The sequence below is a fragment of the Pseudorca crassidens genome, chromosome 11 (genome assembly GCF_039906515.1).
Source record: "Pseudorca crassidens isolate mPseCra1 chromosome 11, mPseCra1.hap1, whole genome shotgun sequence".
NCBI lineage: Eukaryota > Metazoa > Chordata > Mammalia > Artiodactyla > Delphinidae > Pseudorca > Pseudorca crassidens.
This window is the reverse complement of record NC_090306.1, coordinates 1635415-1662467: the sequence shown is the minus strand read 5'-3', so window position 1 is coordinate 1662467 and position 27053 is coordinate 1635415. Positions and strand designations below refer to the sequence as shown.

The following is a 27053-nucleotide window of genomic DNA, read 5'->3' as shown; positions in this document are numbered from 1 at the left end:
CCCATCTCCCTCCTTCCCTCCCTCCCACCCCTCCCTCCCTCCCATGCCCCTCCTTCCTGACCACCCCTCCCTCCCCCACCCCTCCCTCCCTCCCATCTCCCTCCTTCCCTCCCTCCCACCCCTCCCTCCCCCACCCCTCCCCCCTCCCTCCCACCCCCTCCCTCCCTCCCATGCCCCTCCTTCCTGACCACCCCTCCCTCCCTCCCACCCCCTCCCTCCCTTCCCACCTGACACCTGGTGCTCCTCCACTATTTCTTACATCCCCCCAACCCCACCCCCTCACATCTCCTCTCAGTGACGCCACAGGCAGATCCCTTCCCACCAGCACGCTGCAGCCCCTGGGGGATGCCTGAATGCAGGGCCACGGTCCAGACCTGCGTTGTCCCATATGGGGCCACAAGCCACCACATGTGCGACTCAGGAATAGAAGTTTCAAATTTTAGTAAATGTCAGTTAACTAGAGAGCCTGGGTGGCTGGTGGTCCCTGCGCTGGGCAGCGACTGTGGTTCAGGTGGGACCAGAGAAGGCTGCCAGCTGAGCTCACACCTGTACGAGCCACCTGCACGCCCCGCCCACAGCCCCCCCCCCCCCCCCCCCGGGCTCCGGAGCCCAGAGCCCTCAGGCCACGGCGCCCTTGACAGCGGCTCTTTCCTTTCAAAGCTGCCACTTTTAGGTTTAGTTGAATTTGCACAAGTCAGGGCATGGGGAGGGGGCACAGTGGCTAAGGACGGGCAAGGGCATCAGACAGACCTGGTCTAAGCCTAGCCGGCCACTCACAGGCTGTGTGCGCTTGGGTAAGTGACTTCACCCGGGCATCGCAGTTCTTGCTCGTAAGTCAGGGGTAACGAGAGCATCCCCTGCATAGGCCACTGGGCGGTGGTGAGGATGCTTTTAGCGGGCCAGTACGGGAAGAGCAGTGTTCACTCCGGGCTCCGAAGCCCTGCGGGCTGTGCCGTCCACAGACACAGCGGATGCTTCTGGGAAAGCTACACACTGTGCTGGGCTCAGGAGCTGTTCTTATTTCCTTCACCTCTTTCTGGCTTTTTTACTTCCATGTTGGAAACTGGAGTAAGATGTTGCAGGGGACGTGGCGGGAGAAGGTGGCAAAAAAGTTTTACTTCTATAGGAAACCAGCTGTGGACCAAACCCACAGTGGAATTGAATTGCTGGGTCATATGGTGAATCACGTTTGCCTTTAGAAAACACTGCCAATGTCCCAGTTATTTTATTGTACTTTGACTAGCAATGCATGAGTTCCGGTTTCTGCACATCTTTGCCAGCCTTTGGTGTTCCCAGTCTTTTGCATTTCAGCCATGATAGAGCGTATGAAAGTGGTTTTAATCTGCGCCTTCCTGACGGCTGAAGTTGCTGGGCATCTTTCTGTGAGCTTGTGGGTCGCGTCTGTTTCTTCATTCGCGAAGTGTCTGCTCAAGTATTTTGCCCACTTTTGTTGGGCTGTTCGTCTTTTTGTTAATGATTTGGAGAAGTTCTTTATCGTCTGGACACAGTCTGTGCCTTGCTTTTTCATTTTCTTAATTGTGCCTTTCGATGAAGTTCAATTTATCAAGTGTTATTTAATGTTTAGTGCTTTTGGTGTTCTGTCTAAGAAATCTTTGCAAAACCTCAGGTGGTGAAGACTTTCAGTTACATTTTCTTGTAGGAGGCTTACCGTTTTAGGGTTTACATTGAGAGCTACGGTACATCTCAAATATTTTTGCGTACAGTGTGAGTGTGTCTCAACGTCTATTTTTTTCATACATTTATTCAGTTGTTCCAGCACCATTTGTTGAAAAGATTTTCCTTTCTCCATTGATTTGTCAAAGTGTCTTTACTGAAAATCTACTGATGACACGTGAGTTTATTTCTGGAGTTTCTGTTCCATTCCATCAATCCATTTGTCTATTTGTATGTCAATACCATTCTGCTTGGTTACTGTAGCTTTGCAGTAAATTTTGAAATCAGGTAGAGTGTGAATCGTCCAAATTTGTTCTTTTTTTCAACAGTTCTGACCATTTTAGGTCCTTTGCATATTCATATAAATCTTAGAATCACCGTCTTCTATGTCTAGAAGAAGTCTGTTCAACTTTTTATTGGGATTGTGTTGGATCTATAGATCAATTTGGGCAGAATGGACATCTTAGAAGTATTGATCTTACAACCCATACACATGGTTATATCTTTCTATTTATTTTTTTCTTTGACATGTTTTCTGCAGTGTTATGTCATTTTCAATGTAGAGGTTGTATATGTCTTTGTTAAATTGATTCCTAAGTATTTTATATTGTTTGATGCTATTGAAGTTGGAACTTAAAAATAATTTCATTTCCCAAATGTTTGCTCCTATATATAAAAATACAATTGATTTTTATAATATTGACCTTGTATTCTGTGAACTTGCTCAATTACCTGTTAGTTCCAGCAGCTGTTTTGCAGATTCTCGGGATTTTCTATGTAAACAATCATCTTACTGTGAACAAAGAGAGTTTTACTTCTTCCTTTCTGATTTTTGTGCCTTTTATTTTGTTTCTTTGCCTTATTGCAAAGATAGGTCCTGGAAGGTCCAGAGCAGTGTTAACAGAAGTGGTGAAACCAGATACCCTTACCTTGTTCACAACCTTAGGGAGAAAGTGCTCAATCTTTCATCATTAAAAGTGAGCTTTTTCACAGATGCCTTTTATCAGATGGAGGAAGTTTCCTTCTGTTCCCAGTTAAATTTTGTCAGATGCTCTTTCAGTATCAGTTGGGATGACCACGTGGTGTTTTCCTTTAATCTGTTCATGTAAGGGGATAACTCCACTGTGTGTGGCAGTTGCCATGTATCCTACAAGTTGCAAACCTTACAATACAATGTCAACATTTTTGCTTTAAATAGTCAGTTGTCTTTCTGAGGAGTTAAAAAATGAATGAAGTTTTAACTTCGCCCACGTATTTACCATTTCCAACGCTGTTCATTTCCTTGTGTTGATCTGAGTTTCCATCTGTGTCATTTTTCTTCTGCCTGAAGAATTCCTCAAGCATTTTTCCAAGTGATGAACTCTGATCTCTTTTATCTGAATCTGTCTTTACTTCACCTCTTTTTGGAAGGATATTTCCTCTATATGCGGAACTTTGGGTTGACAGTTTTTTCTTTTGGTTTTTAACAACATTACGTTATTGTTTTTGATGAGAAGTCAGCCATCATTCTTACTATTGTTTTCCCCTATTACTGTTTTCCTCTAGCTTTTAAATAAGATTTTCCCAGGAATTCCCTGGTGGCACAGTGGTTAGGAATCCGCCTGTCAGTGCAAGGGACACGGGTTCGAGCCCTGGCCCGGGAAGATCCCACATGCCACGGAACAACTAAGCCCGTGTGCCACAAGTACTGAGCCTGGGCTCTAGAGCCCGCGTGTCACAACTACTGAAGCCCGCGCACCTAGAGCCCATGCTCCGTAACGAGAGAGGCCACCACAGTGAGAAGCCCTTGCACTGCAACGAAGAGCAGCTCCCACTCACCGCAACTAGAGAAAAGCTCGCGCGCAGCAATGAAGACAAAACGTAGCCAAAAATAAATAAATAAGTAAATAAATTTACTTTTTAAAAAAGATTTTCCCTTCTCTTTGATTCACAGCAGGCAGACTATGGTGTGTTTAGGTGTGGATTTTTTTTTTTTAATTCTGCTTGGTTTTGCTGAGAATCTTGCATCTATTGGTTGATGTTTTTCACTAAACTCAGGACATTTGGGGCATTAGTTTTTCAAATACTTTTTTCTGTTCCGTCCCTTCTCCTTCCTTCTGGGACTCTAAGGACATACGTTAGACCACTTGATATTAACCCACAGGTAACTGAAGAATAATTTCTTAAAACACTTTTCTTTCTGTTCCTTACATTGGATAGTTTCTATTTGTCTTCACAGTCACTGTCCTTTCCCCTCCCATCTGCTGTTAATTCCATCCTGTAGGAATTTCCTTTCAGGTGTTGCACTCTTCAGTTTTAGAATTTCCACTTGGTTCTTGTGCTGGTCTTACACTGTGTCAAGTCAGCTAAGCTGGAATTACATTTTTTTCAGACTCACTTCCCTGTATGGTTCCAAATTAGGGTTGGCCAGATGAGGAGTCTGCGTGAGATTTGTACGGGAGAGCAAAGCCGCGGCCGTGTTACACACTGGAGTGGGTACAGCACATGGGGCCCTGCGGCAGCTCACTCTGCTCTGCTGGCTTCCCTTCTTGGGACGGGCAGCTGCCACTGGACCTCCTCCTTCAGTCTCTCTGAGATCTGAGCCAGTGAGCGTGCAGGCCCAGGTGAAGGGCATGAGCTCCTTCTGCAGGTCCCACATCCTTGTGGCTGGAGATAGTGGGAGACGGATGCTGGTTTTAGTTTGTCCTCATGGGTTCCTATTCTTCCTCATGGGTTCCAGTTTGTTCTTGCTTTCTCCCACATCTCATCCAGTTTTCCTTCCCAATCGCTGGCCCTGCCAACCTACGATGACTTCAAGCTCATGACTAGAGGCAGAGACACCTGCCTTCTGTAGACATTTTTACCAGCTCCCACCATTTCATTAGGTCTACCCCCTACAATAAAACGCTATATTCATATCATTTGTAGTGGTCCTGCTTCTCTGATTAAATCCTAAACATTTCTCTGCTGAGATTCTCCATCTGTTCACTCATGACGACCATCTTATCCTTTAATTCCTTGTGCCTATTTATCATATCTGCTTGAAAGTCCTTCTTCTAATTTCAGTAGCTGGGTCCTCTATGGATCACAAATAAGACTGCTTTATTAAGAAGGGAAACGTCATCTTGTTTCTTCATGTGTCTGCTGGCTATTGTGGAGAATAGGTTGTAGATACTCTGTCTTCCTCCAGGGAGTGTTGATTTCTACTTTACTCAGCAGAGAAATGGCTGGCTGACCACCTTGAGCTTCAGAGACTTGGATTACATTTTCCCTAGGGTGGGTCTGCTTCAACTTTGTCTTTAGGTCTAGGGTGAATCCCTTGGTCTTGGGACATAGTCTTTGCTCCCAAGGTGTAGTTCTTCTGTGCTTTCAAAGAAAATTCTGAGGTATTTACTGAGCCTCCTCACCCTGGTGTGACTCCAAATTTTCCCCACGACCACAGGAAGCAGTGAAGTCCCTGCTCTGACTTCCAGCTCTCAAGCTGTTGCCTGGAGTCCCCCTGGAGATGCGTAGCTTCAAGGTCAGTCAGGAATTAGAGAGGAACTTGCATACATATGTTAGGGCCAGCCCACCTGTGACTCCCTCATTTCTGGGGTATCTCCCCTCATTTTATGACACTCTGGGAGCCCAAAGTCTGTTCTCTGACACTTCAAGATGATAACAACAGATCTCTGCTTGACTTCTAGTCGTTCCATTCCAGATGGACTGGGGTGAGCCCTTTGGGGAAAGAGCCATATAAGCGTACACCTCACTCCGTGCACTTCTCTCGATTCAAGGGTTGAAGCCTCTTTAGCTCGTGGGCTCCTCACAAGTTGGAGACCCTAGATATTGGGCCAGACTGTGTTTCTCACATTTTTGGAATTAGTTGCACACGCTTAACAGCATGGATTCCTAGCCGAATCCTTCCGAGGGGCCCGCACTCTGCAGCCTGCCGTGGCTCCCAGGCTCCGCAGCACGGAGGCTTGTCTGCTTCTCTCATTTACATTCCTGAACTCGGCTGATCTGGTCCCGCAGGCTTTTGAGTCTGTGGGCCCTGCTCTCATCATGCTGGGCTGCTGCCACTGTCCTCAGTAGCACTACCATAGTTGCCTGTCTGGAGTTTAGGGGAGATGGAGAAAGGTCTGAATTAATCCCTGGGAAATAAGGACGCATGCAAAATTCCCTGGAGAAAATGACCAAGCAGGTTATGGCCTGCCAGGAGAATGGCTTGAATGATATCGGATATTCCCACAATGCTTTAAGAAAGCCTCCCTGGGCCTAGACCTGAAGGGTGTTTCTGCTGAGGACCCCGTAAGGTAGACGTAGGCTGAGCTGAGGGAGGGGCACCATCACCACAGCAGTGAGAGGCTGGATTCCACCATGGTGTCCTTCGTACCAGCAAAGTGTCCCGTCTACACGGGCAGGCACAGGAGCTTCCGGGCATGAGAGTAAAGAGAGGAACGATTGATTAAAGAGGGCTGAGTCATGGTGTAATGGGTGGAGGGAGAGGAGAAGACAGTGAATTTAAAGAAGGGACAGAAAGGCATCTCTAAAGAGACCCGGGAAATCTTTCGTTCTGGAGAGTGAGTGGAGAAATCAGGGCCTGTCCCACGGGAAGGCCTTGCACCGCCGCGGTCGGGAGCGTGTGGTCAGAATCAGACCCAAGCACACAGGCCTGGAGACTGATCGTCTACCTCGGGGTCCCCAACCCCTGCGCCGCGGGCCAGTAGCGGCCCACGGCCTGTTAGGAGCCGGGCCGCACAGCAGGAGGTGGGTGGCAGGCGGGCGGGTGAGCAGAGCTTCGTCCGCAGTACCGCTCGCGTTACCGCCTGAACCATCCTCCTCCCGCCCCAATCCGGGGAAAAACTGTCTTCCACGAAACCGGTCCCTGGTGTAAAAAAGGCTGGGGGCCGCTGGTCTACGTCGCCCCGGGCAAGTTTTTGCTTTCTGAATTTCCGCATCGGTAAAATGGGGATAGGACAGGACATACATCACAGGGTTGTGGGAAGTGAGTGAGGGCTTATGGAGTGTAGTCCAGCTTCTCATAAATGTGAGCTGGCATCATCATCATGATTCGTTGCAGTGGAGGTAAGGCGAGAACTCGATGTGCTGGGAAATGTCCACCCCGGTCGTGACCACGGTCAGCATCACCCTATTTCTTCATGTCAGAGCACCGCATGCCCGGAAGCCTTTGTCAAACTGCAAATTTTACCTGGACGGTTTATTAACAGCAGTGAACACGTTCTGAAGGGCTGGACAGCGGTTTCAGGAGACGTCCAGACTGCCTGGATCTGGTTAGGACCATCCCTCGGTCGCTTTGAGAAGCGTGAAGGCCACATGAGGACGTGGCACTGGGAGCCCTTCCTGAGCTGGTCTGAGTTAGACCTCACCCTGTGCGTGGAACTCACGTTGTAGCCTGGAAGCAGGTCCCACCTGATGTGCTCGGGCAGTGCCGGGTGGCTGCGCGCTCCCTGGTGCCCAGGAGCAGGGGTCCGGTTGGGATAAGGGTGGAGGCGCGTGGAAGAAACCTCTGCCTTTTTGGATCAAGAGAAGGACCTGCTGGGCCTGGTGGGACATCAGGGATGCTGCCCAGCCTGCCTGAGGGGGGCCCCTCTCAGCCCGGAGCTTATAAACAACAGGCAGATCCCACAGAAATGAGACGTGTCCCAGTGAAAACCAGCGCACGCATCTAAAAGGAATGCAGAGTTGCTTTCCTTCCCAGCGCTTTCCTGTTAGGCTTCCACGGGGGTCCGTGTTTGTGGAAGAACTTGGATCTAATAGTTGCCGACCCATGCCCGCGTTCTCTCCGCAGAGGCCGATGGGCAGCAGAGGGGATGCGGGGGTGGCCGTGAGGGAGGAGGTGACATTTGCAAATATGTCAAGGGACAAAGCCCCGCCAGTGCAAACGCAGGGGGACCTTCTCAACGAGAAGATGAAGCGGTCTTCTGTAAGCGACGCGCGGGTCTGTGGTGACAGGAATGGCACGGCTGCGGGGACCTGGCCTGATTATCTGTGGTTGCCATGGGTGGAAATTGCTCTACGGAGTAGCAATTATTTTCAACCTCTTCCCATATAACATGTTTTACAAGAGCTGCTAACGATTGGCAAAATTAACTGTCACTTTCCCCCTTTCCACCATAAACAACAAAAGGGCCACATGGCAGGCAGCAGGAAGACTTGGAAGGGCTGGGCTGGCCACGGCCTCGCTCTGCGGCCCCGAGAACCAGGCCCTGGAGAGCGGTAGCTCCCCGGCCGGTGCTCCATGGGGCCGATGCCCGCTGGGCTGGGCCCCCCACTAGGGCCCTCCAGGCTCCAGCAAGCTCTCAAGGTTTTAGCTCGAACTCAGCCAGGTCCTTTGTCACCACCACCAACCCCAGTTAACCATGACACCGCTTCCTGGGAGCAGACCCCAGTCTTTCCCTCGACCGCCTTACCCCTCTGTCCAGCGGAACCTTCACGTCCATGGAGAGAGACCCTGTCTCCCTGTTGATCATGGCTGTTCTCAGCTTCAGGGGGAAAGATAATAGAATTAGTAATAGAACAGATAATAGAACTCGGCTCACACAGGACCATGAAGCAATGAACACTGCCTTGGAGGTGACCCCTGGGGACACGCTGCGTTTTCCCCCTTCTCCTGCAAGCAGGCTACAGGTGGCAATGTAGACCGGCTGCCAGGTTCCCTTGAGCTGGGATTCTGGAGTTCACTCAGAGGATGCTCCCAGTGGGCTGATGGGCGAGGGAACAAGGTGGCCGAGCCCTGAGATGCAAGTTTTCCAACACCCAGGCCAGCCTAAAACGCCCTCACACCCAGACTCTGTGGCTCACAGACGTGTGCTCCTTCAGCCCCAGAGGAAGAGACTGTTCTCTCTGTGGAGGGTGGGAGGGCTGCCCGTTAGAGGCACTGCTTCTGCTTTGGGCCAAGGCAGGGGGCTGAGCTCAGCGCCTGTGGCCCCGGGACCCGCTGTCCAGCCAACCGACCCCCTCCCGGCTGCCCACTCACGGTTCCGGCCCGGTCCTCCCACTCCACTTCCGAGAGGTCCACGCTGTTGTAGTTGGGCTTGGGCTTCAGTTTCTTCCCCTCTCTGTACTGAGTGCGCCAGTCGGGGGAGAGACGGGAGGTTAACACAAGCCCCGGCCCTTCCAGAAAGCCTGTCTGGCACAGTCACAACCCAGAGAAGCTCAGCGATTCCTCGTGGTCGTGCGGGCCACGTTCCCCCCAAGGCAGAGCGGCCCTGGCCAACCTTTGAGTCAGATGGTCTCCCGGCCTCGGGGAGAGTATCTCACACACCAAGGAGCTCCCATCGCGAGTACGCTTGTCCTAGGTTTGGACTCGCGTTGTTAGAAACCTCTTCCTCATGCAGAGCTGAAACCTGCCTCCCTGTGACTTTACCCACGGGTCCTAGGCCTCTCCCCGGAGCTACACAGAGAGAGAGCTTCCACCCGACCCCCCTGAGGGTTTTCGGGGATGCTCGTCACTGCTAAGACGTCCCCTCCCCGAGCTAAACATTCCCAGTTCGCAGATGCCTCAGCTCCCTCTGATTCTCTTCTGCTTTGTCAATGTCACTCTCGAAGCAGAGTGCCTGGGACAGTCGCTATTTCAGGTGGAGTCTGACCAGTGTGGGGTGGGGTGTGACCCGTGCAGACCAAAACATCGTACGGCTCTGACCGCTGCCTCTGATTCTGCTAATCCAGGACAGCTACCTCGCCCGACAGGTCAAACCGAGTTTTCAGCCCATTAGATTCCCTTGACCTTCCTTGTGATGCACTGTTAAGTCACAGCTTTACCATCTTCTGCTTGGGCATCGAGTATGCTGCACGACTTTCCATGCATTCCTAATATATTTCATCTCCTTAGTTCCAGCCCATCATTTTAGAAGAATACTTTCTGAATACTAATTTTCTCCCTTCATGTATTAGCCATACCTTCCATATCCCATGGCATCTCCTTCTGTGTTTTCATCTTGTTGATAGGATTTTTTGTGTGCAGTTTATTGATTGATTGATTTAAAAATTTTTGGCTGCATTGGGTCTTTGTTGCTGCGCACAGGCTTTCTCTAGTTGCGGCCAGCGCGGGCTACTCTTCATTGTGGTGTGTGGGCTTCTCACTGCGGTGGCTTCTCTTGTTGTGGAGCATGGGCTCTAGGCGCGCAGGCTTCAGTAGCTGTGGCTTGCGGGCTCTAGAGCACAGGCTCAGTGGTTGTGGCGCACAGGCTTAGTTGCTCTGTGGCATGTGGGATCTTCCCAGGCTGGGGATCGAACCCGTGTCCCCTGCATTGGCAGGCGATTCTTAACTGCTGCGCCACCAGGGAAGTCTTTGTTGATAGAATTTTTGAGCGAGCAGAGCCAAGGACAGACAGATTCCGCAAAGCCCGATAAAGCCCTCCATCCAGCGTGACAGGACCATTCATCAACATTCTTTGAGTGTTATTATCATTTTCTGGCCCTGACTTCTCTCTCTCTGACACCAAGAGAGATATCGTCAAGTCATCTGCTGTTAGGTCTGTAGCATTCCCCAGGTTTAATTTGGTGATAGATCAAAAAAGTAAAGAGGAGGGGCTTCCCTGGTGGCGCAGTGGTTGGGAGTCCGCCTGCCGATGCAGGGGACACGGGTTCGAGCCCCGGTCCGGGAAGATCCCATATGCCGCGGAGCGGCTGGGCCCGTGAGCCATGGCTGCTGGGCCTGCGCGTCTGGAGCCTGTGCTCTGCAGCCGGAGAGGCCACAGCGGTGAGAGGCCCGTGTACCGCAAAAAAAAAAAAAAAAAAGGAAAGAGGATAGTTTATCATCAGGGTCATTAGGAATTAAGCAGAGGTCTCTATTTAGCAGGACGAGGCCCCCCACAGATGCTTGAATGGCTGACGTCCCCCATCACTGTGTATCTTGCTTCAGCAAGTTTCCTCTTTTCTCAAGAAAGTGTCTCCAGTTTCTTGCCTGTGCTCGAACGATGTTCCCATTCTTGGCCTGTTGAAAGTCTATTCTCATGACAAGCAGCCCTGCCCTGCGCTCCTGTTCAGGGCGGTGCTCTTGAGTAAGGAGTGACCCTCCCGGCTCATCGCCACCTCCTAGTTCCTGAGGATACCTGAAAGGCCGTCCCGGGCTCCTCAGGAAACCGTAATTCCGCTTCCGTTACTCCTAGTTTGGGCACTGACGTGGAGACATTTCAGGCCCCTCCTTTATTACTAGGCATGTCCTCTATGACTTTTCTTTTTTAAACTCAGCTATTCTTCTCCTCGACGCCTGTCATGAAGGGATCGCTCTCTCCACGGGAGTCTCACTGTGCTGGCTTTGCTGTATGGGATAATGTTCTGCGTGGTACAGCTCTCTCATCGTTTCATTTGTGTAAGTCTGTTTCCTTAACTGGACCATAAATGTCTGTTGACAGCGTCTCGGAGTGTGATTGGGTCAGGCGTGCGACGGGCCCCCAGTACGCATGGGTTGCTTGAGACCTTATGTTCATCCACACTACATAGATGTGAAGACAGGTTTGGGACTGGGGCCCCTTAATCTAAAGGGCCAACATTTTTGTTCTTCCCCAATGAGGCATCTTCTTGGCCCTGGGGCTGCCCCCCACAGGACCCGCTGGTAGAGGTCAGTGTTCTTGATCTCTCTCAACTCTGAACCCCTAGCGTTTCCTTAAATAGCTCAATCAGTGCCTTTGGTCACTCAGCGTCTGTCTGACCTGAACGGACAGCAGTGTGGCCTAGGCTGGTCTCTCCGTGGCACCTGGGCAGGAGAGAGCTCGGAAAGGCGCCCGCGGTGCTGCTGTCCTCAGTGCCAACCTTGACTCCAGAGGAGACTGGTGGAGGGGAAGGGTCGCGATGCCGCTGGGACCCCAACTCCCCTCCCCGCTTCCCAACAACCACACTGGGAGGTGTGGCCACTACTGCCACGGATGGAGGTCTCGGGGAGCCCCCCGGCCGGGGAGGCAGCACCTTAGATAAAAGGCTGCTGCTTTCTCTCCTGGCCTCGGCTGCTCATCTGAACGCAGGTGAAAACGCCATGGGCTCCCGCCTTGGGATGGAGGGAGCTGGAAGGGGGCAGGAGCCCTGGGGACACATCCTCAGGGCAGCCTCAGCTCTGCTCCCCAGCTCGTGGGGGACGCCTCCTGCCGTTTGTAGTGTTAACTTGGCACTTACGCCCTTGGGGTGGCCCCTGGCGATCTGGGGACACACGGTCAGACTCCAAGACAGAGCGTGGGGTGACTGACGGGGTGACAACGGGGAAGGGGACGGGTCCTCCAGGGACACTGCACACTCATGACAGGCTCCCTGCAGACTGGCTGCTGCCAGTTCGTGCATTTCTGCCTTGTCTCTCCTGCTAGATCATAAGCAATTTGAAAACAGGGACCATGACTTGATTTTTTCTTGTAGTCCATCGGGTTCTTAAATGGAGCTGAAGGCGTGTTTTAACCGTCTGTATGAACTACCCCCACATCCCGCACAGTTAAGACCCCCGAGGCAAATAGGATCGGTACCTACCAGGGGTCGAAGGTCAGGATGTGAGAGGATGTAGCCATTGTTAGTGCTCAAAAAGGCATAGCCGTGCACCCCGAGCTAGGAAGACAGGGATGGAGGGGGTCAGGGGGTATCTGTGCAGGAGGACTGGGGCCGGGCAGGGGGCGGGGCCACGGGCGGGAAGACCACCTCTCACAGCCCCGTTTTGGCGACAGTATGAACAAGCTGGGCAGCTTCCAGCCGCTCACTCTGAATTCTGCTCCAGCTGCTCCAGTCGGCAGTGACCATAACAACGAACGTCACCACCTGCCTCCTTCCACCACTGCTCTGGGGCTTTGATTACACAGCCTCGCTCCTCCCCAGATGGGGCTGCGTGGTGGGCAGGCGGACCAGGACGGCACAGACGTGCCGAAGGCCACACAGAGCACGTCGCGGCTGCCGTGACCAAGCGTCCCAGGGGCCCAAGTTTTGGTTCCCCTGCTCTGTGCCCAAACGTCTCTAAGGGCGGGATGTCCGGAGGTGGGATGTGGGGGGCAGGATGGGGGGATGTCTGGGGGTGGGGTGTCCGGGGAGGGGGAATAGGGCGTCGGGGGTGTGACATTGGGGTGGGGCTGAGGGGCGGCCGCAGGCCCCGTCCCAGCTGTGAGCTTGGCTGCACTGCCTGCAGGGAGCCTCCAGAGCCTGGTGGGGTGGCTCCTGGGAGGCCCGTGACCCTACCTGGGGGCCTGACCGGGCTCACCTTGTACTGGGGCGCCAGCTTCATCAGCTCTCTCAGGGCCACGTCAGAGCCCACCACACCCAGGAGGATGCCGTGGGATCGCTGGAAGGAAATGCCAGCTTCAGGGGGGACCAGGCTTCCCATGCACGAGGCCAAACTGAACCCACGGCCTTTCCAGAGCCCGGAAGAGGAAGCCACTTGGACCTAAGGTGGTCTTTGCTCTGCAGTTAGATTTTAGGCAGAGCTCCCTGGAATAAAAATCTAGAACCTACTAGAAGAGGCCCCAGGAGTAATCTCAGCCGCTGGGAAGATTAATGTCCAGTATTAACATTTAAGTTTAATATTTAAATGAACTACAAAGTTGAATGAAATATGAGCTTTCACAGGAGAGGCTGAAGTACTGGGATCCCAGGGCCCCTCATCTAGGGGCCCTGAAACGCCCAGGGCCCGTGAGGGAATACTCCCTGGCCAGGTAGAGGACGGACGGCTCCCACACTCCCCACCAGAGCCTTTACGAACAAGCCAGGGCCTGCCCACACTAGCAGGTTCCGTGTGCTTTTGCCGGAAGCCTGGCAGGTGACCCTTCTGGCCCTGATCCCCAAGCCAGGGTCCCAAGTCCAGAGCAGCGGGTCAGCGCCAGGCTGGATGAACAGAATCACGGGGCGGCTTCGGGAAGTGTGGCCCCTGCCCCATCCCCTCCCGACCCAGAGATTCTGACATGGCTACTTGGGCACAGGGCCTGGAACCTGACCTTAAACCCTCCCAAGGCGGCTCTGAGGCCACGTCAAGAGCCACAGGTCTAACGACGCCAGGCAGCGGCTGGAGCTCTAAGCTGGGCAGCCACTCGTGAGCAGACACTTACCGTCTCGTTCTTCTTGCTGAAGACAGGCATGGCCACGGTGGTCAGCAGCGCCATGCTCTGCGCCTGCGGGTAGAGAGCTGTCAGGGGGACGAGCGAAGGGCAGTGTCCACAGACTGGGGACCCAAGCCGCCACTTCAACCACAACTCATGGGCACCTTCCAACGGGAGGAAGAAATCCCCAAGGAGGCTTCCCTTCTCTGCATGAAGACAGCTGGGGGAAAGGCTGGACGGGGAAGGCCGGACAGGGGAGCGGGCTGACGTCACTTAGCGAATGAAGCCCTAAGCCGGAGGGGGCCTCAGAGCCCCGAGTATGCGGCCCAGCCCCTGAGCACACCCAGGCTCACCCAGGCCTCTGGTCTCGGCCATGCCAAGGATGAGGGTGCACCCGTGGGACCAGCCCATCTGTGCATGAGCCCAGAAACAGAGGCTCAGACAGCAAGAGGACAGGCCGAGGAGTCAACAGGGGACAGGTTCTGGTCACTGAGATGCCAGATTAAGTGTCAGGTAAGAGTCCCTGGACATTTCTCTTAAAGGTGGGGTGTGCACCCCTCCCTTCCTCCACCTGAAGCCTAGAATTCGTCCGCAGTCGTCCTGACCCCACTAGCCACCTGGACTATGTGGATCCCAGGGATGGCAGGGGGCAGGGGGCAGCGGGAAGGGGCCAGGGGGCTCGTCATCCACTTTTTACGTGTCCCCTTTTACGTGAGGGGGACACACACTTCTCTCCTATCGAAGCCACTATTTCCAGATGTCTCTTAATCCCAGCCTGCTATGACGCTGCTGGAGCAGGTATCTGCGTCTGTGTTGGGTTTGAGGCGTGTCAGGAAGGTCCCTTCCCTGACATCTCATCTGACTGTCTACCTTCCGTGTCTGGTCCTGCATGGGGGAGAACTAAAGGAGGTCTTGCTGGAAACTTGGGCCCTGAGGGAGGCCGCTGGTTAAGCCGTAGTGTCCTGAATCACTGGTTGGCCCCCTTTCTTCCCAGAGCAGGTGAGGATTATGGGAAAAGGGAGGGATGAGTCTGCAGCAGACGGCTCTGTCCACGGGGGTGCGGCCCTGGGGGGGTGGTCTGCTCCCGGGGCTCCCGGGCCAAGGTGTCGCTCCCCCAGTGTCTCTCCAGGACGTGCTCTGCCCACCCCACTCCCAACCCAGGAGTCACCTCTCACTCGCTGGGGGCCCCACCTTGCTGTCCATGTAGGCTTCCGTCCAGGTGATGTCATGGTCGTGGTTGATGACCATGGGCCGGCTGAGCACATGCAGGTATTCCATCACGTTCTCCTGGGCATCTGCCAGAGTGGAGATCTGCGTGTAGTAGCCTGTGGAGGGGAGGGGCGGATGGCTGTGGATGCAGGGCCTGCGCACCCCCAGCCGCGACGGCTCTTGGCTGGGCCCCTGGCTGGGAGCTGCCCTGGGCCGCTAGGTACCATTTTCCCCAAGGCTGTCCTCTCCCGGGGCAACTGGAGGCCAGTGGTGCTGCGGGGGCACGAAGGCCTGGCCCTGGCTGGACTTGGCAGAACCTTGAGGGTCCCCCTGCCCGAGAAGCAGGGCCTCAACTCAGGGCGCGAGGCCACCCCTCACTCCCTGCAGGGCTGTCCTCAGCGGTGCCTGCAGGCAGCTCTGTCCCGGGTCTGTTTTCTGAGAGCCCCACCTCCTCCTTTCCCTGACTGCTGTCGTCCCTCAGTTACTGGGAGGGGGCCGCAGCTGAGGCGGTATTTAAAAGAGCAAATGCCAGGCTTCCCTGGTGGCACAGTGGTTGAGAGTCCGCCTGCCGATGCAGGGGACGCGGGTTCGTGCCCCGGTCCGGGAAGGTCCCACATGCCGCGGAGCAGCTGGGCCCGTGGGCCATGGCCGCTGAGCCTGTGCGTCCGGAGCCTGTGCTCCGCAATGGGAGAGGCCACAGTGGTGAGAGGCCCGCGTACCGCAAAAAAAAAAAAAAAAAAAAAGAGCAAATGCTTTACAAGGCTGTGACGATTTATCACGTGACCGCTCGTCACCTCCCACAGAACACTGTCGCCAGCTCTGGGGAATGGGACAGCTTTCATTCCCAGGGTGCCTCTTGTCTGGGACCCTTTGACCATGCCCTTCCCTCGGCCCAGAACATCCTTCCCCGCTCTCTGCATCTGACTCACTCCTACCACTTCCTTCTGTCTCACCTTAGAACCCTGTCCTTCAGGAGGCCCGCCTGGACCCCCCAAACGCGGAGGGCTCGCCCCTCGCCCAGAACCCTGGGCAGCCTGTGCCCCGCTGCCCCTCAGCGCGATGCAGAGGTCCCGTCCCGGATGCTCATGTGTGCGCCTCCCCGACTGGACCGGGCCTTCCTGACCACGTCGACCCACTAGGGCCGGGAGAGTCAGCCACCCACAGCAGGTTCTCGGATGTCCTGCTGGGATCGAGGAACCCGAGTCGGCACCTCGAGGCCCGGGTCTTGGGTTCTGGCCAGAGACAGATGAGGGCTGCCACACACAAAACCTTAATCTAAAGAAAATGACGGTCTCTGCCTTTTGTCTGGAGCAGAAACAGAGCACACGGGCTTCATCTGCAGCAGCAGGAACGGAGGCTGGACATCAGAGACGACTGACATTGAAAGGTCGGGCCCATGTCTACATGGTTTTCCGTGTGGCAGTCTGGATAAGGCTTATTTGAAGAGACAGCAGAACGGGAGTCACCACCTCCAGGCGTGCTGCGGGAGGTGTCACGGGGGTGAGAGCCCCGCAGGGAGCGATCGACATGGGTCTTGCTTTGTCTCAGCAGGAGGGGGGCGGATGCTGTCACCTTTGCTCTGGGTCCCTTTGTGGGAGGCCCAGCTGAGCACCTGCGGGGTCCGGGGATGCCCTCCCACCTGCGCTCAGGTGAGGCCGCCGGACGCCCTGCCTCACGTGGCGTCACCCACCTTTGTTATTGCACGCGATCCACTTCAAGCGGTCAGCAAAACTTACTTCCTTCCCGATCAGGTAAGTGAAGAGCCGGACCTGGTGGACGAGACACGGCGGACTCAGCAGAGTCCCGGCTGCGAGAGGCCTGACCGTGTCTGTGTCTGAATCTGGGACCGGGTCTCTGGATTCCGCACTTTCACCCCTTTGCATCAGGAAGGGCCCGGGGCCCAGGCTCGCCGGGATGCCCGCCCGGCGTGAAGGCTTGCCCGGCGGGGCTCACAGCCAGCAGTCTTCTGTCTCTACCGTGCCCTCGCTCGGGGCCTGGGGCTCACGGGGTGGGGCGTGTGGACACGGCAGAAGGAGGCGCTCCCCCGGCCCCCGGCCACCCGCCCAGGGAGGAACCTTGCGGTGCGGCCAGTTGTATTTCTCCAGCACTGTCCTGTGGTCCTCCACGGCCCCATCGGTGATCAGCATGATGGCCTGGTTGCACAGGCTTCCTTGCCCGGCCTCTTGGAACTGCGTGGAGGACGTGGCCATGACTCCCCATCTCCCCTCACCACCCCAGCGCCCCTGCTCCGCCAGCTGCCGTACCTGCTGCAGGATCTGGAAGGCCTCACTGAGGGCTTGGCCCACGACCCCCACACCTTTGACCATCAGCTTGTCCACCAGCTGTTTGAAGTGCTGTCCCGGGGAAGAGGATGGGGGAGGGTCAGCCGGTCAGTGGACCAGGGAACCTTCCCCTTTGGTCGTACTTTCAGAGGCTGCGCAGAGCTATTCACCCAGAAGAACAAGATTGCAGGACCCACCCCCTACTTTCATGGCTGGACCCCTGCAGCAGATGTCTCTCAGATGCCCCCAGGGTAAGCCGAGAGGGTGTGAGTGGCCGGGTGCAGGGCCACCCTCACCCCTGGATGGAGATGCTGGACCAGCACAGGTACACTCACCTCTCTGTTGTCCCGATCCGCCTGGACCAGGATCCCTTTAAAACAAGGCTCGATGTAGTGGATGTAGTCGTTGTACTGCAGAGGGCAGAACACACAAGATCAGTTGGGAAAGTCAGGGCCCAGTGACGGAGCTCGCAACTCATGGCGGGCCAGGGGTGGGGTCACCCGGGCCCCTGTGTAATATGACCTTGGGGGACCCCAGGTTTTGGGCAATTTTCTCTGAGTAGAGGGGAGGGAACAGTAGGGCCTTAACTCTAAACGTTCTCCCTCAAATCCTGGCCCTTGGCATCTTCCCAGGAGGCCAGCTGGGTGCCGTCCATCCCTGGGGCTCACGGAGACCAGGAGTTACCTAACTCTCCTCTCCCATTTCCTTCTGTTTGTCCCTCCACTTCATCACCTTTTGGGGGCAGGTGGAGCGACCCTCAGGAGAGTCGCTGTGAAAGCAGGACCAGGGGCTGCTGGCCCCTCCTCCCGACCTGCCTGGATTTGGGGAGGATGGAAGTAGGGCCCTGGGGTCACCCATCCTGCAGATGCAGGAGGCTTCTCCCCAGTGGCGCCAGGCAAGGGCACATGGGCGGGGCTGAGTTAGGGATCTACTCGGATACCCCTTCATCTGGACTGGACCCCAGCCTCGTCTGAGAACCTGAGTAAATCTACCAACTCCGAGAAATGGACATATGCGTTTCCCACGTAATTTCAGAAACTGTGGACGCCTGGAAGCCTGTCTTGGGTGGGGAGTCCCAGCTTCAGGGGATAGGGTCCTTCACAGCACGAAGCATCGGGTGGCCGTAAGTACAGGTCATTCCGGTGCAGGCAGAGGACGGGTTTTCTGGAACGGGAAGGCGAGTTTACCGAGATGATGTTCACGAAGTCGTTTTCCCCCAGCGTGTCCAGGATGGTGGAGACCGTGTGCTTGGCGATGGCCATCCGCAGCCCCTTCATGCTGCCGCTCGTGTCCATCACGATCACGATGTCCTTCGGGGACGTGGCAGCTTGTATGTACCTTTAGCAGAAAGGAAGGGACAGGCCGACGGTGGGAGAGCTGAGCCAGAACCGCCGCCGACCAGGTCCCCCTGGTTTCCATTCAGACTCTGGCTCAAAGTTCAGGTCAACGCCCGGGGTTTCTCAGGTCCGGAACCACTCAGTTCTGGAGCCATTTCGGGTGCCGTGGCTGGGACTGTGCCCATCGAATGGTCAAGTGCTCATAGTGACCCTTGTCCTCTTTGTTTCGGGCCAGCCCTGGTCCCGGGGTGCTGGCAGTGGGAAGGCAGGGAGCTGGATGCCCCCTCAGACTGGGTTACAGATCTGCCAGAGGAGGGGTAAGGACGGAGGGGAGAGCCTGGTGCGAAGACAGCTCAGAGCCCTGGGAGGAGGTTTGGGGCAGGGGAGACACATGCGGTCAGGGCTGGAGCAGAGCAGCTGTAGGGGGACGGGGGGTACGGGGTCGGGGGAGAGGGATGCAGAAGGACACTCTTCTTCTCCTGTGTTGGATTAGTTCTACCTGCGGCCCTGGGGGTGGGGGTGGGCTCAGGGCAGGAGAACGAGGCAACATCCGAGGCTACAGAAAGATGCTGGCCCCTGAGGCCTCGCCCCGGGGACGCTTACCAGCCGCGGTTCCGGCAGTCGAAGGTGATGACCCCGTTCTCATCAGGCGTCCATTTGATGCCTGGGGAAGGAAAGTCTGGTTTCTTCGCTGGCTCGAGAGGCTGCTCCAGAGCTTCCGCCTGGGTGCTGACACCCGGCACGGCCAGGACCCCCAGGGCAGTAGGTCAGCCCCTGTGAACTGAGGGAGGCCGGCTCTTGGAGGGACACTCACCTCCCAGCGGCCCCGATCCAGAGTTGGGTTAATTTCATAGGTAGGACCCCGCCCCCCCACCCAGCCATGTGGTTCCTGGGACTCATCGGTGGGGCTAAACTTCCCATCAAACTAGACGGGGAGGCCCAGGGGTGTGACTTTTATTTAGCGTCATTGCCATCCAGCAGAGCGTGCACAGAGCAGGCGAGAGCCGGGGCTCTGAGCTGCAGCCCACCTGCCCCCAGGCAGACCAGCTGCTGGCGTTCGCGCCCTCCCTGTTAGCTGCGGGGGGGGATGATTTGCCTACAAGACTAAGCTCCCCAAGGCCAGGCCTTCCCAGGGCCTGGCAGGTCTGACACGGGTTCCCGGCACAGCAACGGAGAGGGGCAGCTGAGACGGAAGTTCTTGGCTCTGAACCCAAACCTTAGAAGAGGGCTTTGGTGGTCCCGGGCGGGGTGCCCTCAACCCCGAGCAGAAACAGAGGTCAACCCTCTCGAGGGAAGCTTTCCCAAGTCGGGCCCCACAAGCCAAGGTCACCACGTGCGTCAGAAACAGGCCCCTGTGGGTGAGAGGCAGCGAGGCAAGAACCATGAGACGTGTCCTCCCGGGATGACGGGCGCTGCTGAGACAGGGAGGCGAGAGCGTGGCCGTTGTGGAAAAGGACCGAGGGGTGGCCTCTAGCAAGAGGGCTCCACAGGCCCCGTGAAGCAAAGCGCTCGGTGAACGGAGACCCACAGGAGTGAGAGATGAGCTCTGTCTCTGCTCCACTGATGTAAGTACGTGGTTTCCAAAGGACAACGCGGGCGATCACCCCCCACCTAGCAGAGTCACCGAACTCCCAGTTCCCTGAGAGACACAGAGAAAGGTCTGCACATGTTCCTAAGCTGTTTCTGCAGGAAGCAGACACCACCGATGAGAACTGCTGACCGCGGGCACGTGGGCCCCAGACTGGCTGAAACCAGGTGGACGAGGCTCGAAACCTCACCGGACGCCAACCAACCCGAGAATCGAGCACGAGCTGATCAGGCTTCTGCACCCTCCCCGGCGCGGCCTTTAACCCCCCTCCCTAGACGTCCCCAGGGAGCTGGCGCCCTTTCCCTCCTTCTGCTGCACCAGCTCTCCTTTCGATGAAAAAGCTTTGCTCACCTAGGAGTCTTGTGGGAGTGATGTTCATTGCTGTGGCCTTGCTTTCCCAGAACCTAGAGAGAGCGCCCGGGAACTCACACAAGGGGTATTTGTATCAAATATCAACAGTGAGAGTATCCAATTTGCAGGGAAACATTAGATGAAAATAAGTCAGGGTGGGGAGGTGGAGGTGCAAGTGGGAGAGTTCTAAAGCCCTTTTTTGACTGCGAGGAGGGTGGAAATAGTATTTTAATTGTTATATCGCATGTTAAAAATGCTTGAGGGCTTCCCTGGTGGCGCAGTGGTTGAGGGACTCCGCCTGCCAATGCAGGGGACGCGGGTTCGTGCCCCGGTCCGGGAAGATCCCACATGCCACGGAGCGGCTGGGCCCGTGAGCCATGGCCGCTGAGCCTGCGCGTCCGGAGCCTGTGCCCCGCAACGGGAGAGGCCACGGCAGTGAGAGGCCCGCGTACCGCAAAAAAAAAAAAAAAAAAAAAAAGCTTGATAAAACAGCAGGGCTAATTACTAAAAGAATGGGAACAGAGGAATAAGCTCCAAACTGACAGAAAAAAGAGAAGGAAGGGGTAGGGGAGATTTATCAAAAAACATAAATCATTAAAAAAGACGAAGAAAGGAAACATAGAACTAGAGGGATGAGTAGAAATTTAAAAAATAAGATAATAGCATGTCCAAATATATCAACATAATACATGGAAATGTGCTTAACTTGCGAAATGGTAAAAGAGGTTGTCAGTTTGCATAAAAATTAAAAAGCTATAAGCTATTTTCAAGAGATATGGCTAAAACAAAATGACATAGAAGATTGGAAGTAAAAGGATGGAAAAAATATATATATGTCTGGCAAATACCAACTGAGAACATACTGGTATCACGCTATGAATACCGACAAAACAGACTTAAAAGGTGTCATAAGGGCTAACAAGAGTCAAGCAGACACAACACCAGCAAAGACACAGAAAATCTAAACAATACGGTTGACAAGCCTGATCTAATGACGTAGCAGAAGTTTTCATCCAGCGATTAAAGCACACATGGAATATTTACACAACGTGATGACATACTAGGCTATTAACTAAATCCCAGCTAACTTCATATATTCAGTACCACATACACTGTGTCCTCTGACTGCAAAGCAACTGAACTAGGAATTTATACTAAAAAGATAAATATCAAATCCCTATGTATTTGGAAATTTAAAAAGCACACAGTTAAATAACTGAGAGATCAAAGAAGAAATCACAGGGGAATACAAAAATATTGAGAAGCAGACAATACAATAACTAAAACACTACGCTGACACCAGAAAGCACAGGCAACAACTTCCATGTATCAGAGGACACAGTCGACGGAGTGCAAAGGCCGCCCATAGAATGGGAGGAAATATCCGGAATGTATAGAGAACTCCTGCAACTCAGCAGCAACAGCGACAACCTGGTTTACAAATGGGCAAGTTTTGTGCTTGCACACAAGTTGACGGCTCTGGAAGCCCCGATGTGGCGGGATTTCCACCCTGGGGAAGGCTTGAGGGACATGGGAGTTGTCTTCAAGCATCTGAAGGGCTGTTCCATGGAAGAGGGATGAACTTGTTCATCAAGACTCCAGAGAACAGGAAAAGAACCAAATGGCTTGTTGTGGATTTGGGCAGAGACAAGAGGTACCACTGAGGGAGACCGGTGAGCCCTGAGGTCACTTTGTGCTCCTCCTAAGAGAGGCCCAGGGGACACACATGGCTGTCCTCAGGACCCTTTGAGACAGGCTGGGACCTGGCACCTGGGACCCTCTGCTGCAGTGCTTGCACCTGGAGAGACGTCTCCTCCAGCAACAAAGAAACTATGAGGGACTAAAAATACCTGCGTGCCTGCAGAGCTGGGGCAAATTATGGACAACACGATACAAAAAGACCAAAAAAACCCAACTGCCACTTCTGAAGGGCCGGGAGCAAAAGCAGGGTACTGGGCATGCCCCCTGCTCTCAACACCAGAAAGGGGTGGGCAAAACACCTAAGCCGCCCGTCCAGCCCGATCCCTGGACACACCCCTACCTTCACCCCATATAAGGAACCAGCTCGCCTCGCCCCTACACCCCACAGGGGGTGAGCAAGGGAACCTGTTGTTCTCACTCTCTCTGCCGCAGCAGGGGCCCCAGTAAAGCCTTGCCTGAGTTTCTTGTCTGGCCTCTTGTCAATTTCTATTGATTGAGGAGGTCCAGAACCCTGGCCAGCCACACCTTCCGGTTCCTATCTCAGAAAACAGGGCAATATTAAGGCTTTCTGGACAGGGGGCTAAAATAAGACGAGTGGGCATGAGCTGTGGTGGTGAATTGTTTTAAATGAGAAATAAAAGAAGGCAGCGCTCTTGGAGGCCCCGTGGAAGGGGCTTCCGTTTTCTGTTCGTTGGTAGACAAGGGGGCTTCCCCGCTGCCTGCTGGGTTGGCCGCTAGCCTGTGACGCTTCCTTCCCCGCTGCTGAATGAGTGACTCTGCCCCACTTCTCCAGTGAAGATGGGAATTGCTTTGCCCTCCTTTCCGCCTCCCATGTGCTTCTCACAGGACAAGCGTCCAGGTGGGCGCTTACTGGCTGCTTACCGAGGCGTCATTTGTTCATTCCTTCATCAGCTTGAAAGTGTGCTTATCAGGTTGTGAAGGGGACGGAGGGGGGTTGGAGGCGCTTTTGGACCAGGGTCCATCTCCAGTGCCTCCGTCGCCTTGTTCCCAGAGACGGAGCCCCGAGGACCGTGGAGATGCCTCCCAGCGGCCTCACCTGGGTAGATGCGGAAGAACCCTGTCGAGCTGCCAAAGTACTGCCAGGTCAGCGTCGGGTCTCTCTGGAAGTTCTCCACAAAGACAGGGTTCAAGGCTTCGGACATGTAGATTCCATTCAAAATATCCGGGTCTGAAGGGTACGATTATAGGAGGAAGTGCAGGGGAAACGAGATCAGTCTTCCCCCGCGGAACACGCGTGCACACACACACACACACACCCCCGTGTGCCCACAGCCTGCAGCGACGCCGCCCACGACTGCTGTCCACACCCGCACTCCTCTTCCCCCTCCCCAGGGACCTCCGTTTGCTCCGGGCGGGGCTGCGGGCTGGGGTCCTGGCGGTCACCTTTGTTGTAGACATTGGTGGGCAGCTGCACGCTGCTCAGAGACGTGTTCACCAGCAGGTTGCTGAAGTGCGCGTTGGCCTCCAGGACGAACTCGGCCCCCAGCTCCACGTAGGCTCCGCCTGCGTCCTTCTCATTGATGAGGACAGAGTTGTAATAGTTAAACTAGGGCGACACCGAGAAGACGGGAGGGCAGGGGGCCCAGGGAGGGGAAGGGGAGAGAGAGAGAGAGAGAGAGCGTCACACGTGATGGATATCGGACAGACTGACCTCCACGTCCACACTGGCGGAGGATTCCGGCCACGATCACTGATTCGGGGCAAATACCCATCCAGACATTGGATCGGATGGTTGGTTCTTCTGGGTTTTGGTGTAAACTCTCTAGATTATGGCTTCAGTCCCCACTTTGGCGTATGTGGACGCAGCCAGCGCTGGAGACTGACAGGCGGACACAGATTCAGGGAGAGGTGGACAGATGGAGGCAGCCTGGCCAGCACCCCGAGATCTTGCAGGGGGGGAGGGTTCCTGGGGGACAAAATGGGGGTCCCTGCAGGGGGCTTCCCTCTGAAGAGAAGGCCTGCAGCCTGGCCTCTGGCCAGCCATAAATGTCTCCTCAGATACAGTGGTTCAGAATGAAACCTCTACAGCGTCATACAAACCGGTGCACATTGAAAGATGGAGCCGGGCCTATGCAATTCCCACCCCATGTCCCACCCTCAGGCGGCCCCAGCCCCTGGGGCGCTGGGACATTAGGCACCGTACCTCCCAGGGCTGTGGGAGGGGACGACTCACCACCAGGGACTCGTTGAATTCGTGGTTCAGGTCGGCCTCCTCGGCAGCCTCGACCAGATTCTGCGGGCGGGGATGGGAAGGGGAGAGTCAGTGCGGGAAGGAGGCCAGAGGCCCCGTAAGGTCCACTGCCAGGGCCCACCCGCGAGAACTGGGGACAGACTCTCGGACCAGCACCTGCGCACGAATGCTCACAGCGTCACGAGTCACAGTAGCCCGAAGGCAGGTGCATGTCACAGGGACAGGAAACCAGTCTGAAAGGTGACACACTGAGTCCTTCCAGCTACATGACATTGTGGGGAAGGTGAGGCTAGGGACACAGCACAAAGGTCAGTGGTCGCCAGGGGTTTGTGGGGAGGGATGGATGAGTAGCCGGCAAGCAGGATTTCTTAGCGCAGGGAAACTACTCTGTGTGATCTCTGGTGATGGAGACACGTCGTCATACGTTTGTCCAAACGCCCGGAACGTACACCGCCGAGAGCGAACCGTCATGCAGACTGCGGACTTTGGGTGACAATGACGTGTCAGCGTAGGTTCGTTAATTGTACAAACACACCGTCTGGTGGGCGTGTGGATAGTTTTGGGGGGGCTGTGTGTGGAGGGGGGTAAATGGAAACTGTACTTTCTTCACAATTTTGCTGTCAACCTGAAACTGCTTTAGGAAATAGAGTCTATTAAAATGTGTGTCTGTGTGTCTCTCTCCCTCTGTATTCAGTCTGTACACAGTCAGCAGCCAAAGGTGGAGTCAGCCAGTGTTTGACCTTCTGTGTCTGGAGTCTCTCACTTAGCACAATGTTTCCAAGGTTCATCCATATTTTAACATGTATCAGACATGTTTAACATGTATTCATTTCTTTTTTTTTCTTAGTAATTTATTTATTATTTTTGGCTGCGTCGGGTCTTCGTTGCTGCGTGCGGGCTTTCTCCAGTTGCGGCGAGTGGCGCTCCTCTTGTTTCGGAGCACGGGCTCTAGGAGCACGGGCTTCAGTAGTTGTGACCCACGGGCTCAGTAGCTGTGGTGCACGGGCTTACTTGCTCTGAGGCACGTGGGATCATTTCTTTTTATTTCTGAATCATATTCCATTTTATGGATAGCCCACTTTTTGTTTATCTGCTCAACAGCTGGTGGACATTTGGGCTCTTTCCAAATGGAAATTGGTCCATCTGTGACAACCTGGGTGCACCTGGAAGACGTCAGGCCAAGTGAAATCAGCTGGATGCAGGAAGGCGCATACTGCATGGAGTCACTTACTGGGGATCTAAACTAGTCAAACTCCTAGAAACAGAGGGTAGAATGGCGGTTGCCAGGGTCTGCGGGAGGGTGAAATGGGCGCTGGTCGAGGGGTACAGAGTCTCGGCTGTGCAAGATGAGTGAATTGTGGAGAGCTGATGCACAGCAAGGTGGCTTAGGTGACGATATTGTAGGGCTTGACCTTTGCTAAGAGGGTTGTTCTTGGGCGTTCTCACCTCTCATACAAAAAGAAAGAAAGGGGTGGGGAGGGAGGGAAGAAGGAAGGGAGGGAGGAAAATACCATTTATCCTTAATGCATTGTATCCTTAATACAATTACCATTTGTGAGTGATGGATAAGGTGGCTGGCTTGGTTGGGGTGACTGTTTCACAATGGATGTGTATATCGGGCCATCAGGTTGTACATCTTAGTATACACAACTTTTGATTGTCAATTATACCTCAGTAAACCCGGGGGTGGGGGAAAGGAGACCAGAGCTCCTAAGCTGGCTTTGCCAGGGGGAGCCGCTGCCCTCCGGGTCTCTATTTACACTCGTGTACACTGGGCAGAACCAGCGTTATCCCCAACAAGGAGGGAGGGCCCTCCTTGCTTCCCTACTCCCGACCCCCAATGCCGAGATGTGATGAAGAAATTCCATGGGGCAAAGATTATTTGAGTGCCGCTCTCCAGGCAATTTCCCCACGGGCACCCTCATAGAAGGGTCCGTGGCTGTGGCCCTGGGGGCACCCCCAGCAGGGAGCAGGGCCTCAAGCTTGGAGAAGGTCCACAGAGCAAGTGCCCCCCGGGTTGGTTTTCCGTGTTGAGGCCGTGGAAAGGATGCGGTGCCCCTGGAGCCCCCGGAGCCCAGCGCCCCGGGCTCTGGAGGTGTCTCAGGACCTCTTGTGCTCTGGCGCCAGGAGGGCTGGCACCTAAAGAGAGGCATCCCTGTGCCCCGGTGTCTGCACTCTGCCCAGGCCAGCTGACTGAAGGAGGCGGGTGTTACTACTGTGTTGGCTTCTCTGGGGGTCAGCCTCCCCTGCTGTGGGTGGTCCCCAGGTATCCCTCATTGCTTCCTGACGCTAAGAGCCCCTGCCCTAACTAAGCCTGCAGAGAAGAGGCTGCAAATCGTCACAGGTGGGAGAGGGGGCCCCGGCAACCTGCAGGGAGGCGGGGAAATGGGCGGACACCGGTGGGGCTGCAGCCTGTCCCCCCACCACGGCCACCCTCGCCCATCGTCTGCACAGCCTCGGCCTCCCCGGCGGGTCCACAGCCCAGACCCCTCTCCTCCCTCCTTGTTCTCCTGGACCCCCCAAAGGAGGGAATAACGCTGGTCTGGGGTGGCCAATTCCTGGCACACAGCACCTGCTGGTTTACACCAGCCAGGTCCCCACAGGGGTCAGGGAAGCACTTCATGCCAGGGAAGTGACACGTCCCGTTTCTACCAGGCCAAGCCAGGTGGCTGTGCAGTGACAAAACACCTGGGCCCTGGGCCCCCATCAGGGCAGCAC

The 27053-nt window shown here is 55.0% G+C and overlaps 1 protein-coding gene across 1 annotated transcript in view; it reads right to left on the bottom strand.

Annotated features, from left to right (window-relative positions):
* The window catches only part of CACNA2D4 (calcium voltage-gated channel auxiliary subunit alpha2delta 4), a 91356-nt gene that overhangs the window by 48559 nt on the left and 15744 nt on the right, over positions 1–27053 (bottom strand). Inside the window, exons 10-24 of the mRNA XM_067698599.1 lie at positions 24318–24377; positions 23528–23690; positions 23181–23312; positions 19087–19147; positions 18334–18484; positions 17482–17556; positions 17129–17218; positions 16940–17053; positions 16555–16633; positions 14831–14980; positions 13665–13741; positions 12824–12904; positions 12109–12183; positions 8633–8719; positions 8067–8138 (exon numbers count right to left, since the gene is read on the bottom strand). Of these exons, the coding sequence (XP_067554700.1) occupies positions 8067–8138; positions 8633–8719; positions 12109–12183; positions 12824–12904; positions 13665–13741; positions 14831–14980; positions 16555–16633; positions 16940–17053; positions 17129–17218; positions 17482–17556; positions 18334–18484; positions 19087–19147; positions 23181–23312; positions 23528–23690; positions 24318–24377 (1467 nt within the window). The remainder of the gene's footprint in view (positions 1–8066; positions 8139–8632; positions 8720–12108; positions 12184–12823; positions 12905–13664; positions 13742–14830; positions 14981–16554; positions 16634–16939; positions 17054–17128; positions 17219–17481; positions 17557–18333; positions 18485–19086; positions 19148–23180; positions 23313–23527; positions 23691–24317; positions 24378–27053) is intronic.